The 15,636-nt window shown below is 41.9% G+C and overlaps 1 protein-coding gene across 3 annotated transcripts in view; it reads right to left on the reverse strand.

The window, feature by feature from the left end:
• Positions 1-5,283: 5,283 nt before the first annotated feature.
• Positions 5,284-15,636, reverse strand: part of bcl11ba (BAF chromatin remodeling complex subunit BCL11B a) — a 51,653-nt gene continuing 41,300 nt past the window's right edge. Inside the window, exons 3-4 of one of the 3 annotated variants that reach the window (XM_035424595.1) lie at positions 9,417-11,270; positions 5,284-6,600 (exon numbers count right to left, since the gene is read on the reverse strand). In XM_035424595.1, the coding sequence (XP_035280486.1) occupies positions 6,578-6,600; positions 9,417-11,270 (1,877 nt within the window). In that variant the 3' untranslated portion in view covers positions 5,284-6,577. Of the gene's footprint in view, positions 11,271-15,636 lie in introns of all 3 variants that reach the window. The other 2 variants (XM_035424589.1, XM_035424580.1) reach the window with 2 other exon arrangements.

Genomic DNA, 15,636 nt, shown 5'->3' on the forward strand with positions numbered 1-15,636 from the left:
TCCCACCTCTCAAAATTAATGCAATTCATACTTTTAATTTTATTATTTACAAATCTGTATAAAGAGAAGCATTTCAGAGATTTATTTTTATTTGTTATTTATTTAATGTGTTTACTTGGAAGCAGATATTATTTAGGGAAAAGAGTTTTAGTTTGTAATGGACTTGTGAAAAATGACCTGTTGGGTGTGGTTATGTCTACTCATACTCCATATTTTAACATTGTGCAACATACTTTTTGTAATGTAAAAGACTTTCATCATCAGAAAAGTCACCACAAACTTCAGCTGTGATCTCTTCAGTCAAGCACAAATATATATTTCTACGCACTTCACATTTTTGCGATGCAGTGAGTTTGTTCTTTTTTTGGAAGGATACAGTTTTCCTAATAAGACTTTAATTACTTTTGTCGACATTTGTCATGCTTTGAACATTGTTGGGAAAAAAATGTGTGAAAGGAGAGTGTGATACCACTGGCTGGAGATACGCATGAAACAGCCATACCAATCAATTGGATAAGGACAAGCCTGGTGAATAATAATGGTAATAATTACGACGGAAGTCTAGGGAATCCTGTGATTTGCCATGACACCCTCACTGAAAGATTCTCCATTGAGACTTTTGTTCTGTTACCATAATTAAGTGTAGCCCCTTCTTTTGAGTGTTCAGAAGGTAGGCAGGGAAAAAAAAAAAACCCCTTTCCACTCCCTGAATGCTGTCTGTTATTTACGCATTGCTCTCAGCCATAGGAAATCATGACCCTCTGCCAGTCCGATGGCAAATTCCTGAGCCATCATTTAAAGCCCTTTGGGGATTTTGTCAGGGAGAATAGCCATGTTGATCTTGAAGCCTTAAGACCTACTGTACCTGTCAACACCCTGGCTTTAAGATGAAGACCGTGGCTTTAGTCATTTGAAGTTGCCTTTAATGAGACTGGCCCTGCAAATTCTGACAGGCTGAGTTGAAATAATTCCGTACCTTTTGAATAACCCATGTGTGCCTTTTAATCCTGTGTGATTTATATATTGGCAAGAACCAGGTGCGGTTGTGTGAAAGGCTGTGCTTCGGTGCATTCATACTCATCCGCAAGCTCCTTCAGAGTTTGTATTGATGTTTTGAAAATAGAAACCGCAGCCATTATGAAGATAGTAGCAGTGCTGCATTGTTCAATCCAGACAAACTCTTGAAGGTATTTGACTCAGAGACCAACTCCTCCGCCTCAGTTGTCAGGGTGTTTCTTAGATATGTAGGCCACGCTAATTGAAAAGCAGGACATGTTGGGGAACCTCCTTAGTGCTTTAGTTTTCTTTTATGGCATCAGATATCTTCTTAACTGGTGACTCCGCTGCTGGGCGTGATTGTTAGCTCTGCCTAAACAAACTGCGCTTGTATTTTTTTTTTAGGAGGGATTTTGGCACTCCTCCCCTTTCCCCGACACACCCCTCCCCCGCCCCAGTTCTTTTTCGCACGACTCCGTCTCAGACACTGACCTGCAGAAATTGGTCCATTCTTCTTCACGGCGCTGTCTGACTGTGCAATCTCGCGGTGTCAGCCGCGCCGCGCTGGATTTTATCCGCGCTGGCTTGGTGACAGACCGGGCGAGGCCGCGTCGGACGCGGAGCGCGGAGTCTCCGCGCGGTATCGGCCCTGCCAGGCTCGACCCTGTCGCTCATGTTAACACCGCGGACGTGCGCGCGTTCGTCCGCGCGCTGCTGTTTTTTTTTGTGTGTTCCCCGCGCTCTTTCCTTTCAGTGCCTGCTTCTTTCAGGGAATAGTGGGGAATAGTGTGGGAGTCGGGGGAGAGGAGGGGAGGGGAGTGGGGGTGGGCATAAAAAAAACTAATTAATTGAATAATTTGAATTGAATTTTTGAACGTATGTTGGTTGGTAAAACTAAAAAAAAGAACACTGCAATGCAATAAAATTTTAACCTGCTATGTGTACCATAGGAATGCATAGCTTTTTTTTTCTGCTGGTAACATGAATTGTGTCCTGATGTACAGTACAACACAAAGGTTTAAAATATAGACTATGAAGGGTGGGTGATTTTATGATTTTGCATGACTCGCTTACACGGTACTTGATTAGAGTTTTGAGCATTTCCTGTTTTGGACATCCTGTAGCCAGTCACACTGCAATGCTGAAATCCACTCCTGAATCCTGAATGGCCACTTTCTTCTAAGATATCCTGCCAGAATCCAGAGGCTGGTTCAGCACCTCACAACTTTGCACTTCGTGCTCTCTTGCTCTCTCTCTCCCTCTCTCTGTCTCTCTCACTCTCTCTCTCTCTCCCTCCCTCTTTCTCTTTCTTTCTCCCCCCTTCCTCACTAGGGATAATCCCCCCTACAGGGCACTTCAAAGAGCAGGCCAGTCAGGGATAGGCTTAATTACCCAATTGCCTTGAAACTGATGCCAAATCGAGACTCACCCGGGTCCGACTCAATTCTGTCTCGCCAGGGCTAATTGTGGGCCTGGGTTTTTCAGTATTAAAAAAGAGAATTAAATCAAAATGAGAAAAATGAGGAAAAATCCCACAGGCAAGGCAACCCACATAATGGCCCTGACTGTATTTACTACTTTGAATTTTAAGTTTAGAAAGCATGAAATGCGGCGAAATGTATACCACTCGATACCGGGATTTTTATCTCTGAAGCGATAACATCAGCTTTGGGATGGAATGTTATCTCCCTACAGCTAAAAATGTATTTGAAGAAACAGTTGACGTTTGTGATGTAAGCAGTTTGTTTAATTAGGAACACTTTAAATTCAAGTCCCGAGGAGGTGGGAGTATTGTCTGAACCACCTGCACTTTATGTAGCAGACATGCTGGCAAATGGCGGTCGTTAGGATTATGTTCATGTTAATTTACTTGCTTATTTCTTCTTTGCAGAGGTTATGCTTTGTTGATGTGGCACCTCAAATCTCAAAACTGCAATTTTAATGGCACGTGTATTTACAGTGGATGAGGCAATAATATTTGTATCCTTCAAAACTGTGTGCATTGTGTCAAGTGTTTGAAAGAAAAGCATTTTGCTCGTGATTGTAAGATTCATGTTATGTGCAAAGCAACCTGCTCTAAATTGGTTTTATGTATGAATCAAACTGACATTGCCATTTCTGGCCCAGTGATACTGCAGTAAATGAAACCGATCAAACTCAGTTCAGTTCATCTTGAAAAGTAATAAAATGTGCTACACGCATACTTTCATAAGAAGAGTGTCATCCTTATGCATGTATGTCCTGTTATCTCTCTGGTGATTAATGAGCCTACCCACATCATTGTTACACCTTGGGTTTTCATGATATCTATATATATATATATATATATATATATATATATAGTCATTGAATCAGCATTTAGACTTGTTTGTTTCCTCGTATCAAATTCTGTGTAGGCACGTTATGTGAAGTTAGAATGCCCTTAAATTCAGCTCAAGTAGCTCCTCGGGGCTTTCCGGCTAGTTTGCTCAGTAGTCTTGAGATGGCAGAGGTGTTTAATACCGCAGAAAGTACACTATCAGTGGGTCTTAATGATGGAAGTGTGCAGGGAGAGCGCTAATTCGCAGTCCAGCGGCAGCGCTGATCAGACACCTGCAGCTTCACCCGTCAGTCAGCTTAGCCAACCTCAACAGGCCCCTAGGAGGCCCGCACATCCCCCGAGCACAACGTGAATAGACACTGTCACATGGATCAGAATATCGTATTGCAAAATTGCCAGTGAAATTAGCCCCGCATGTAGAGAATTAATACCCAAGCATGGATGTTAAAATGAGTTTAAGTGTGCAATTATATATATATATACATATATATATATATATATTTCTCTCTCTCTCTCTCGCTCTCTTTGATTGAATGCATGGGGTTGGCCAAGCACCGAAATACACTATCTGAGTGAATTGAATGAAAGCTTTGTTGTGCAAGAGTTTTGTGTCATTATTTTTTGGCTATATTTGGCTAAACAGCCTTGTAGAAAAAATTCACAATTTATCAGGTCGAAAATGGAATGAATGTACAGTACATGTTTTGTGGCAGGTGAAGCAAGGCCCTGCGTGAATAAAGAAAATAGACACATCCGGTGAAGTCTGAATGCAATGTTTTACTATTGTGAATCAATGTTGGCGGAACGAGGCCTGAGGATGCTGACTGTCTGCAGCTTGGAATGACATCATAGACAACACACGCCGTATCAATTCATGTATTTAAATAAAGTGACATCACACACAGCATAACATCCCTACTGAAAGGCCCACCCCCCTCCCTGCCACCCCAGCCCCATTTTGCGAACATTAGGACATATCAAAAATTACAGATTTGTGTTCTCATCCCAACCCTGTATAAGTTTTAAATACAAACATTGTTTTTTAAAAAAAATCATAATTATGGACTGTCAACTGAAGGGTGAACAGCAGCAAAGCACGTTTCCTGTCATTCTGACAGAAGGGCAATAGCTCCTGAAGTTTGAACCTCCCCATGAAATATAAAACAAAATGCCAAATTAGTACAAAAAAAAACAAAGGGTCATGTTGAATGAAGGCAGATTTACAGAGGAGAAAATCATCAGCAGTTCTGTTCTGCTTGATAGAGAACTGCAGTGCTCAAGGACGAACAAGCAGTGCAGTCAACATGACACATCTCTGCACTTCTCCAAGCACCACTTGTGAGCGACAAGTTTTATTTATGTATTTATTTATTTATTTATTTATTTATTTGTCTGTTTTAACACAGTTATGAGGGTCCCTCCAGGAAAAGAAATGGAGGCCAAGATGTCTGACTGAATGTACTGGAAATTACAGGGCAGTGTGTAGGACAGATTGATATGTATCCATATGAATGTGGTCAGTTTCGGCAGCAGTAAGCACCTCTAATTGTACCCTATGGTTAGTGGCTAACTGCACTTTGATCTGATCCAGCTTCTGTTGCGCTGTAATCAGAGCACACCGAGAAAAAAAAAAGAAAAAAAAGGCCAGAATTCCCAGACACATTCAACACTTCTACACTTCACCAAATTTCCCAGAGTCCTCACAATTTTCTGTGCTGATGCCACAACATGAACCCACCCCCTCTCCCCCCCCCCCCCCCCCAATAAACCCCCACTCACATTTACTTGCCTCTACCATTACTGATCCATGGCTGTGTCTTTTTGAATAGTGCATAGCGCATTCCAGCCAGCCGGGTTCTCCACTGACCGGGAACCCCGTTCACTCTGAAGGCCCCCCGGTTTTCGGACACTTGCATGTCACGACGGAACGAGACAGATTCACAGGCAAATGAGACAGCACAACGGAGTGAAAATGAGAGAGTTGGAACAGCTTGTATTTGTGCTCTACGCATTTCATGCTGAGAAAACTCAAGGGCAGGTGGCAGTAAAAAATGAGGCTTCACACTCTTTAAATGAAGAGAAAAGGTCAGAGGTGGCCCAGAAAGCAGAGAGCGCTGTCAGGGCCAACCAGAACACGTATAAACAAAAAAAAAAAAAAGTAAACCAAAATAAGAACAGGGTCATCATAAAAAATATTTACAACCAATATAATAGTAAACAAAACATTTACCTTTGTATTTTTTGTAGATAAAAAGGCTGTCAGACAGCCTTTTAACCCCTTCTGTACAATATGACTCCTTTTAAGAATACAAATTCTTCAGAATTTTTTTTTTTTTTTTTTTTGCACTATTTTATCCTGCCAAATTAAAAAAATATATTGTGGCAGCTTGTGTGTTGTATCTTGAATGTTTTTTTTCATTGATTTACCCTAACCCCACCCCACCCCTCCAAAAAGAAAATGACATGAGGTACCCACAGTACCTTTTCTCACAAAGGATGCGCATACAAGTTAAAAAATACAAGCTCCAGTAAAAAGACAGCAAGTGCCTACACAAGTATTTAAACCAGCCATTAAGAATATCCATTCCAGAAGAAGAAAAATAGGTACAGGTCAGGAATGTCAGTATCTTCCTGCAAAGCAATAACAATATGCAATATTTTCTACCAGGGATTTTCTCTACATGTAGCTGGCCCCATTGCCCCCCAAGATTTCTTTACAGTTCGGTTTTTTTTATTCATTTATTTTTATTTTTTACACCCAAGGCAGAATGAACGTTTTACTAAAACTCAAGACTTTTACAGTTACAGTGACAAAAACATTTTAATAGACCCACAATTCAAATTGAACTGCAAAATAAAAATTAAAAAAAAAACTTTTTTTTCTATTTTTGTAAAATGCCCAGGCATTCTCCAATATTACAAATACTGGTATACTTTTACAGTAAACAAGAAAAATGTAATATATATTTATATATATTTATATACTAAAACCCCGTCACCAAAAAACCAATATACACATAGCCACTATGGCATTCAGAGAAACTTTATAAGCAAATTTGGAAAAAAAAAAATACTTGTTTGTTTAAAACACACATACACACAAATATTATTTTACCCTTGTACTTGTTTCAATACTGTAAACGTATTTTTAAGACAGAGTGCACTAAATTCTTTTTTTTTTTTAAGTTTCTGCTGTTCCTGATTTTTGTCCAGTCTCTTCCTTGACTATCTGTGGCATAACAATCCACTCCGGCGATTTTTCTATCGAGGGACGCAGTCTTGTCCTGAAGTGAAGAATTCAATATATATGTTTGTGCCTTTATATGTACATATGCATACATATATACACACACAGACACATAAATGTTGTGCTGGGTACTTTTTTAAAATCTAAATGCCTCGTTCATTTCCTTTTAGAAATTATTTCTGATATTCTAATGGAATCTTACACGCAAATTAGAACTATGTTGAGTAATTGATACCTTTCTTTTTTCACTCCATTTGCTTCACAAAAGAGTTTCATTTGTCTCAAGAGACAATAAATAGGAAGATCAGTATTCAAGGCACACTCATGTCAAATTGAATGGCAGTACAAAAACTGTCCCAATAAATTATTATTTTTTATAGTGCCAGCATTGTGAATGCCATGCCTAGCAACACTGGCACTTGAATCTCAGATGCTCCCTTGTACTATAACCCTTTTGCAAGGCCAGGTCAATCCATTAAATGTAATTTCTTGCTCAGAAGCCGTTTCTTCCCTATTTCTTTTTTTGTGTGTGTAAAAACAAATTATAAAGTGCGGGTCAGCTGAGTAGAACTATGTCATTTTTCAATTTTTTCATTAATATTTTCCCTCTATGCTACAGTTTGGGATACTTGAACTCAGGCGAATGCAATGCATTATTCAAAATAATGCAGAGTTGGGATTTAGGCATAGGTGGTGCTTGCTGAAGACCGAATAAAACAAAGAAACGAACAAACAAAAATGACCAAAAAATAAAAATAAAAAAATCAGCTGTGCATTCTTTATGTGACAAAGTTGCTACTTCTTAGACTGTTCAACTACACATCACAGGAAGTCCTAAATGAAAGAAAGAAAGAAAAATAGTCTTACTGTTTTAGTACATGCTCAACAGATTTCTACAGACACTGATACTGTGCATTTAACTGATCTGCATACAGTAATTGGCATTGCTTATGTTCAGATGGGAAGAAACCAGGTTAACCAGAAAATTGAATAGTATAAACATTTTTGACTATGGCACACTAATTAATCAGGTTTTACTGTACAATATAAATTCATTTTTAAATGATCTATAGACAAATCTAAAAAATGCATAGGGAAAGCTATATTCAAGTGATATTACAAACATGATATCTGAATGCAAAGAGTATCTTTCATTTGAGTTTAATCAAGTTTTTTTTTTTTTTATACCAATGTGTCTGGTTAGTGAGGTGACATCCACAATGGTTGAATTCACTATGGCTGTCTGAGAAAATGATCCATCCCCACCCAGAAATAATACAAGGTAATCCATGACATGAACAGATTACAAATGGTAATCGTAAATATCAGGATGCTGTCAAAAATAAAATAAATGAAGAAATACTGTACTGTCAGAATGTCCTGATTTGGATATTTTTCTTAAGTGACTAATAAGTGACTGGTTGATGCATTAATAGATATGCTTCCAGTCCTTTCACCTGGTTTTCTTGCTTCAAGATTGCCCACTTTTTTGAATTAACAGCAAGATTTTATCAATTTAGTGTATGCTCTTAAGTCACTCAATTAGAAGTTACATGTACCTGGCAGTGTACAGAAATAAAGAAATATGGGGGATTACTTCTTGGCATGATCAAACTTTGTTAAACTACTCTGCTGAAAGATACCAAAAGAATGAATCTCACTTAAATAAAATGGCAGGCCATTCATCTGATCCTGAGATGTTTAACGTTCCACACAGGTTATATGGCCAGTTTTATTTTTAGACTCAAACGGCATGATTCAACATAATTCAAAATGTCATAATGGAAATATTTGCATTGATTTAGCATGTACCTGTTAAATTAATTGAGAAGGAGTAGGGTTAGTTTGTCTCAGTGTAAACAGTTTGAACATACTCCAATTAGGGAACCAGTATGGCAATACACTAGTAAAGTTTATTGATAGCGTTGTCTGTTTTGGTACTTGGTACCTAGAAGCAGCTGCCTTTGTAATGATCTCTTTACAGTTGTATCTCCATAATTTATGTATTCTAGGGGATTTGAGAACCCTCAAATCACCTTTGCTTTTACTGTCACAAGTGACATTCAGTGCTACATACCCAATTAGATTGATACATTTAAAATCAGTACACGCTACAATGTTAAAGGATTGTTGTCCGCTCTTAGCCTATTACGTATAACAACCAAAAAATAGCTTTTTTTAGCTTCGCTTTTAAATTTGAAGATTAAATTCGGCTTCTCTTCAAGAAATTACACGAGTAGCTTAAATATACAATTGTCTAGAAGCAGCGGCCTAAAGATTATTTTATAACAATTGTATTGTTTCACTAAAAAAATCTCAGGATATCCTCTGGGTTTAAGAACTAAAATCCCAGCCATTAAAATTAAAAATAAAACAAAGAAAATGAAGAAATAAAAATGTACCTGCACATGCCAAAATATTACAAAAATCCAATAAATACAGAAATTATTGCACAGTTAAAAGGCTCCAAGTAAGTTACTGCTTAATTCATCCTCTGATAGATTGTTTAAAAATGCAATGCCAAATGAGGCAGTTTAGGCCGGCTTTAATTTTAATTTCCTGTTACTGTATTTTCTTTCTTTTTTGCTGTTTTTTTTTTCTCAGGTGGCAGTTTCTTAGGCAAAACATAAAATTAACCCAAAATCAATATTTAGGAAAAAGAATATCCAGCTACCCACTTTATTCGAGAAGTGGCGAGGAGGATTAGGGAACTGGTTTAGCTTCTCTCTGCTTGTTCAATTTTTACCTCGTTCGTCATCAAATGTTCTCCATGCCACTTTTTCATGTGTTTCTCAAGGGTACTGTACACGCTGAAGGGCATTTGGCAAATGTCGCAGCGGTACACTTCCTTACCGAGCTGGCCGTGTGTCTTCATGTGGCGGGTGAGCTTGCTGCTCTGGGCGCAGGCGTAGTTGCACAGCTCGCACTTGTAGGGGCGCTCTCCCGTGTGGCTGCGCCGGTGGACCGTCAGGTTGCTGCAGTTCTTGAAGACCTTCCCGCAGAACTCGCAGGTGTCGCTCCTCCGGCTGTCCTTGGAGCTGGGCCGGCCCGGCCCGGGACCACCTCCCAGGTGGGGGGTGCTGCCGCCGCTGGCCGTCCCGCTGCGGCCCGAGAGCCCCCCGTCCAGCATGTCCCCGGGCGGAGTGGAGAAGCGAAGGCTGCCGTTCTCCGAGGAGTGCTCAGAGGACGTGGCGAAGGGAGATTGTCTGGAATCGGTGAACCCCAGGAAGGGGTCTTTGATGAAGTGCCGCGACGCTGCATAGCCGACCAGCCACTGGGAATAAACGTTCTCAGACGGGATAAGGGGAGCAGGAGGCATCTCCAGGTCTTTCTCGATCTTGATCCTCTTAGCTGAGGAGTTGGACAAACTGGGGCTGGTGATGGGGGTGGGCTTTCGAGGGAACAGGCCTGAGAAAGAGTCACCTGAGCCACAATTCCTTCCGTTTACAGTCGCCTGCTGCACCGGCTCCATCTCTCCCACCACAGAGTCATCGTCCCCCGTGTCCCGCTGCCCGTCTGAGCTCCTCTTGGAGTAGGGGAGCCTTTTCCGATTGTCAACTATCAAGTTATTGTACTGCTGTATAGTGCTTAGACCTACATTTTCTACAATCTTGCCTAAGGAGAGTGACTTCTCGTCGGGTGGCGGTTTGGAGCCGTTCTCCCGATTGCGGCTGAACTCAGAGTCCATGCTGAAGTTTGACTCCGGCCTGCTCTCGTTCTCCAGTTCCTCTTCCTCCTCTTCCTCCTCCTCTTCCTCATTGTCTGGTCCCATGCCTTCGCCCCTGAAATCCCCGTCTCTGTTTTTCATTCCTTCCCCCATGATGTCGCTGGTCCCCGGCTCCGGAGAGCTGGTGGCAGACAGGCCGTCGTCGGACCGGCCGGTCATGGAGCCGGACTTGTGCATGTGCGTCTTCATGTGCCTCTTCAGCTTGCTGGCTTGGGAGCAGGCGTGGTCACACAGCTGGCATTTGTAGGGCTTCTCGCCCGTGTGGCTCCGCCGGTGCACCACCAAGTTGCTCTGAAACTTGAAGGTTTTCCCGCAGAATTCACAGGACTTGCTCTTGGCCTGGGGCTGGGGAGGGGTGGTGCTGTTGGGCGGCATGGGCGGCAGCGGGGGGGTGCTGAGAAAGGGAGACTTGGGGCTGGGCTGGAAGGGGTTGGGGTTGAGGAGACGGTGCATAGGGTTGGCGCGACTCGGAGACAGCGGGGGAGTGGAGTTGTTCCCGGCCAGCTCCCGGAGTCGGCGGGAAAAATCCATCGACTGGGACTCTATTGCCATGGGCGTCAGGCGCATCACTCTCTCGAAGGCACTGGGATGCTGGGAGATTAAACCCATTTCCTCGGCACTAAGGCGGTCCAGGCGGTGGGGGTCCAGGTGGTGGCGGGGTGGCGGGCTGACGAAGGGTGGGGTGCTGGGCAGCCGGTTCTCCACGAACCCCGGCGGCTCTCGGAGGAGGGGTCCAGTCATTCGAAGGAGATGGAAAGGGTTGTTGTCCCCCAGGAAGTTGGTGAGAGTGGACTGGGGTATGGACTCGGGTCCCATCGGGGGAGGGATGGTGATTCGGGGCGTCAGCGAGCTGCTGGAGGGGTTGGTCTCCAGGTAGATACGGATCCCATGTGTGTTTTGGGCATGCTGGAGGAGGAACCAGGCGCTGGTAAACGGCTGCTTGCAAGTTGTGCATATGTAACTAGAAGGTTCGTCTCTACCTGCAGAAAAACATAAGCACCACAATCTATTTAGCAACAGCAAGCACGAGTGTTTTAAAAAAAAAAATTAAATTAAATAATTTCATCGGCATATTTATTCGAGGAAACACACTTTTTTAAAATTCCAAATTCACCTACAAAATGTGTCACCGCAAATAAAAGCCTATCATCTTCGGACTCAAAAACCATCGCACATCAGTACAAAGTGCAAAATTGTAAAGGGTGTGCAGAGAAAGCGGGGATGATTAAAGGGTAAAGCAGTGGGTTTATGCGCAGCGTGAATTAATGAGCCGTGCGTCAAAGTCTACTGTTCTTGCATTATGAGATACCAATATATTCAATACCATTAAATATGTTACCGTATTTCTTACAAGCTTTTATCACCGGGAACACCGCAGCCCTTTGTCCACCGCTCAGTCATTTACCGCAGCTCTGAATTTGCCTAATACTTCGGGCCCGGGCACTATTTTACTCACGGTGCTGTCACATGGATAGGACGTGCTTTACGTGTTCTCAGCGCGCACATTTCGGCAGTCTGTAAGGGTGGGCTAACATCGCAGGGACACCGCATGCACGATTCAAGAACTTTTTAATCACCATCTTTACAGATCACTGAGTTATTTTACAAGCCAAACACCGGGCAAGTCCGCCTTCCCGGCTCTCCCAATGGAGTCAGCTTAATCCTGACCAAATCTGTGACGCCAAGCGCCGAGCTTGCATAAAGAAAATTCTGCCTAAACTGCGATTCAAGGCATTGCTATCAGGAGCGAGTAAAAGCTTCTCTTTTTTTCTCCCCCTCCAGGAAACAAATAAAAAAACAGATAGAAAATGGCGAGCATTAAGATAAATGGTTTCTAATAAAGAATGGGAAAAAAAGAAATAAAAAATAAGGTGGAAAAGGCTGTGAGTAAATTATTGCTGGTCTAAGGTTGTTATTTAGTATTTAAGTCACTGGTATTTAAAACAGGGCCTGCAGGCATTCCGTGTCACTTCAGCCTCACAAAATTAATCAATTACTGCAGATGGCTATAGTGCACAGCTTTTTTTTCTTCCTTTGTGGATTATTCAGGGAGATTTTTTTTCCCCCTGCAAAGCTATTCCGCTCATTTTATTATTAGAATCCCAAGAGTAGCACAACCCCTTTACCCATCTCTTTCATTTAATTGTGTAAGGAGATAGCTGGTTGAAATAATTATATGGAGTACGGCGGGGGCTCAAATATTGACTGGGTACTCATTGGCTGAGAGGGATTGTAGAGAAGCAGTTCTGTTTTGGGATGGGGTAAATCAATTCTGAACAGAAATCAAGGTTTTGTGGAAAATATATGAAAGTTTTTGAGATTTTTTTTATTCATTTTACTTTTGCCAGGGAAAAAAGTAGACAAAATTTTTCTCTCTAGACAAGGCCAGTGTTTATCGAAATAGTAAGCACAACAAGAAAAACTGGGATTCTAACCATATGTTTGTCTTCATTTTCACTCTTGCGGAGATCTATGGGAGGTGCGAGGGTGTACACAAAATCTTATCTATGATCAAACTCCACCGCTTTCCAGTAAAAAGGCATGAATATATGCGCTTTACTTCTAAAGGTCTGTACCTTTAAGTATACATGACTAATTGATGATGCTGCTTCAATGTTACACAGGTTCTGCAATGCAAAGGGGACTCGTTACAGCTGTGGCACAAACAAGCAGCGATATACAGTGTATTCACTAGAAAAGGATGCTAAGCAGAGTCTACGATGTTCCTGGGGGATTGTTATTTTAAAAAACACACTGGAAATGGTAATTGTGCACTTGGAAAACGAGTTTCATTTATTTATTAAATGAAAGCTCGCTGTTCTGACCTAATGCGGCAATTTGGAAGACTAAGGAAAACATATGCTGTGGTAATTGTTTTGGTATTTGATTTGGTTAGGCATTTGCACGCGCCCCCTGAGCGACGTGACTACGGGTGTGCGTAAGGTACGCGGGAGGCTGGAACAGAGCGCTCTGACGGACAGCTGCTTTTTTTAACAGTGGCTATTGTCAGGAATCTGAGGCATGAACTGGATGACTTGAGTGGACTGGCTCAATCCTTTCCATGGACAGTCATCATGTACTTAAAGAAGGTTCCAGTATGGATGAAGGGGAGAATAGTTATACTATACATTATTTGATTAATACATTACGATACAACATAATGCTGATAGGCTAGTGCACAAAATGTTACACAACGCGTTGAATGTATTACAGTACTCACATATGCAAAATTGCAGTAGGCTGTTTTCTTTCAAACATGTGCTCTCTGTATATCAATTTGCGTGAGAAACACCGTCATCTTTAAGGCATGCATAATTGCATACCTGAATTACATGATACACGGGTCTTCCAACTAACTGTCTTCCAGTTGTAAATGTTACACAACAACACATGTACAGCAGAATTTTGTGATACATGAAACTCCAATGTATTCTAATATTGAAGAAATAGTGATTCTAATATTACATCACACATTTACCAAAGAAAAAGTTGGTCAAACTGCAGGGTGGTGCTTTAGCATACATAATCTGCAGCCACATTCAAGCGCTACAGTGAAATGAAGGTTGTTAGAGCCAACATGTCTAGCACAGTCTTTAATATTTCAGTCACACAAACCTCTATCTGGGTGTCCATGCAGAGAGAGGTTTAATCTATTACATTATGCAGACAACTTACAAAATCAAGACTGTCAACACTGAGCTACTTAACAAATGCATGTAAGAAGTCTCTTGGTAAGTGCATTCACTGCTAAATGATCATTTTGTGTGGATGTCTATAAAAGAGAAGGGGTGAAACAGCTGTTCACATCTGCAGTGAGACTTTGTCCTGGAAACCCTTTGGCTTAATTACAGTGGACAGAGCATACGCTCTTAGACAATGCCTGCCCTTTGTGTGTACCAGGCCTTCAGAGGGCTATAGTCGGCTGGCCCCCTCCCCCTTTTTGTTTTATGGCCAAGGCTTTCAAAGGACTAATGCCCCATGAAAAAAAAACACACACACACAGGGCCCAAGAAAATAACAACAGCACATTTACTAGGCTGATTCTACTCGTCTCTCTCCCCCCCCCACCCCTTTTCTCGCTCTCTGTCTCCTGCTCTTGTTTCTGGTTTAACTGCCGGGGCGTGAAAACGTACTGTACTAGCTGAACTTCTCACAGACCAACAAAAGTCATCGGGGGGCCGAATGTTCATTTTTGCCCCACAATTAAGACGAATCAATGCTCGCTGCCTGAAATGGTATTTCTCCTCACGATAAAGGGACTCAGGCGTGAGTTTATTGAGAACTGTTCAGCGTCTGCCCTCCCGGGGGGATTGGAGTCCGACGCAGATGGCAAATAAAGTATGCAGCCCGAGGCGAGAGCACATTATGCTAATTCTAATGTCAGCTGTACTTTAATATACAGCTCTATTTAATCACCCCATTATTTCACATTTCCATATGAAAAAAGGGAGAGAGAGAGAGAGAGAGAGAGAGAGAAAGAAATGGAGAGAGAAAAAGAGAAAGAGTGAGGGAGAAAAACCTGCGGCACTTCTTCCAGTGTAGCTACTGCTGTGGTGGATGGCTCCCTGCACAGCAGTGTGGCAGCGAGGAGCTCTGTGGTTTTGCACCATGTACACACACACACACACACACACACACACACACACGCACAGACACACACACGCACAGACACACACACGCACAGGGAAACAAGTACGCACACTCCCACACACACACATATGCATACACATACAAAAACATACACACACACACACACACACACACATGCACGGACACACACACACACACACACACGCACATACACACACGCACACACACACATTCGCACCACACACACACACGCATGGACACACACACGCAAACACACACACAAACCCACACAAACACACACACCCATGCACACTCACACGCACACGCTCACATGCATGCACACAAATAGGTAAACATCCACTGTTGACACACCAACACAAAGTCTATAGTTTTTACTTTGCTCACTTTATGAATATCAATTTTCATGCATTTTGATGAAGATATTCTGTGCTAAAAGTGAGATTTTTTATCTGAAAATATTAACGTATTACAATCAACTTTTAAGTCATTGAATTAGTATCAGATGCCAGTAAGCAATATTTTGAAAAAGAAAGAAGAATCATGATTGTGTTTTCCTAGACAAAATATTCACAGTGTGAACCAGCTGTTTGGATGAGGAAAATTGAAAATGCCACTGTGCCTGTGTCATCTATGGCACGACTGCACGCCATGAAGGACTTGATTCAATTAAGCAGAAATTATTGCTAATAATGATCTTAGGTTTCAAAACAGGCGATGTCAAACACCGTGCATACG

The sequence above is a fragment of the Anguilla anguilla genome, chromosome 1, assembly GCF_013347855.1.
Source record: "Anguilla anguilla isolate fAngAng1 chromosome 1, fAngAng1.pri, whole genome shotgun sequence".
Lineage (NCBI taxonomy): Eukaryota > Metazoa > Chordata > Actinopteri > Anguilliformes > Anguillidae > Anguilla > Anguilla anguilla.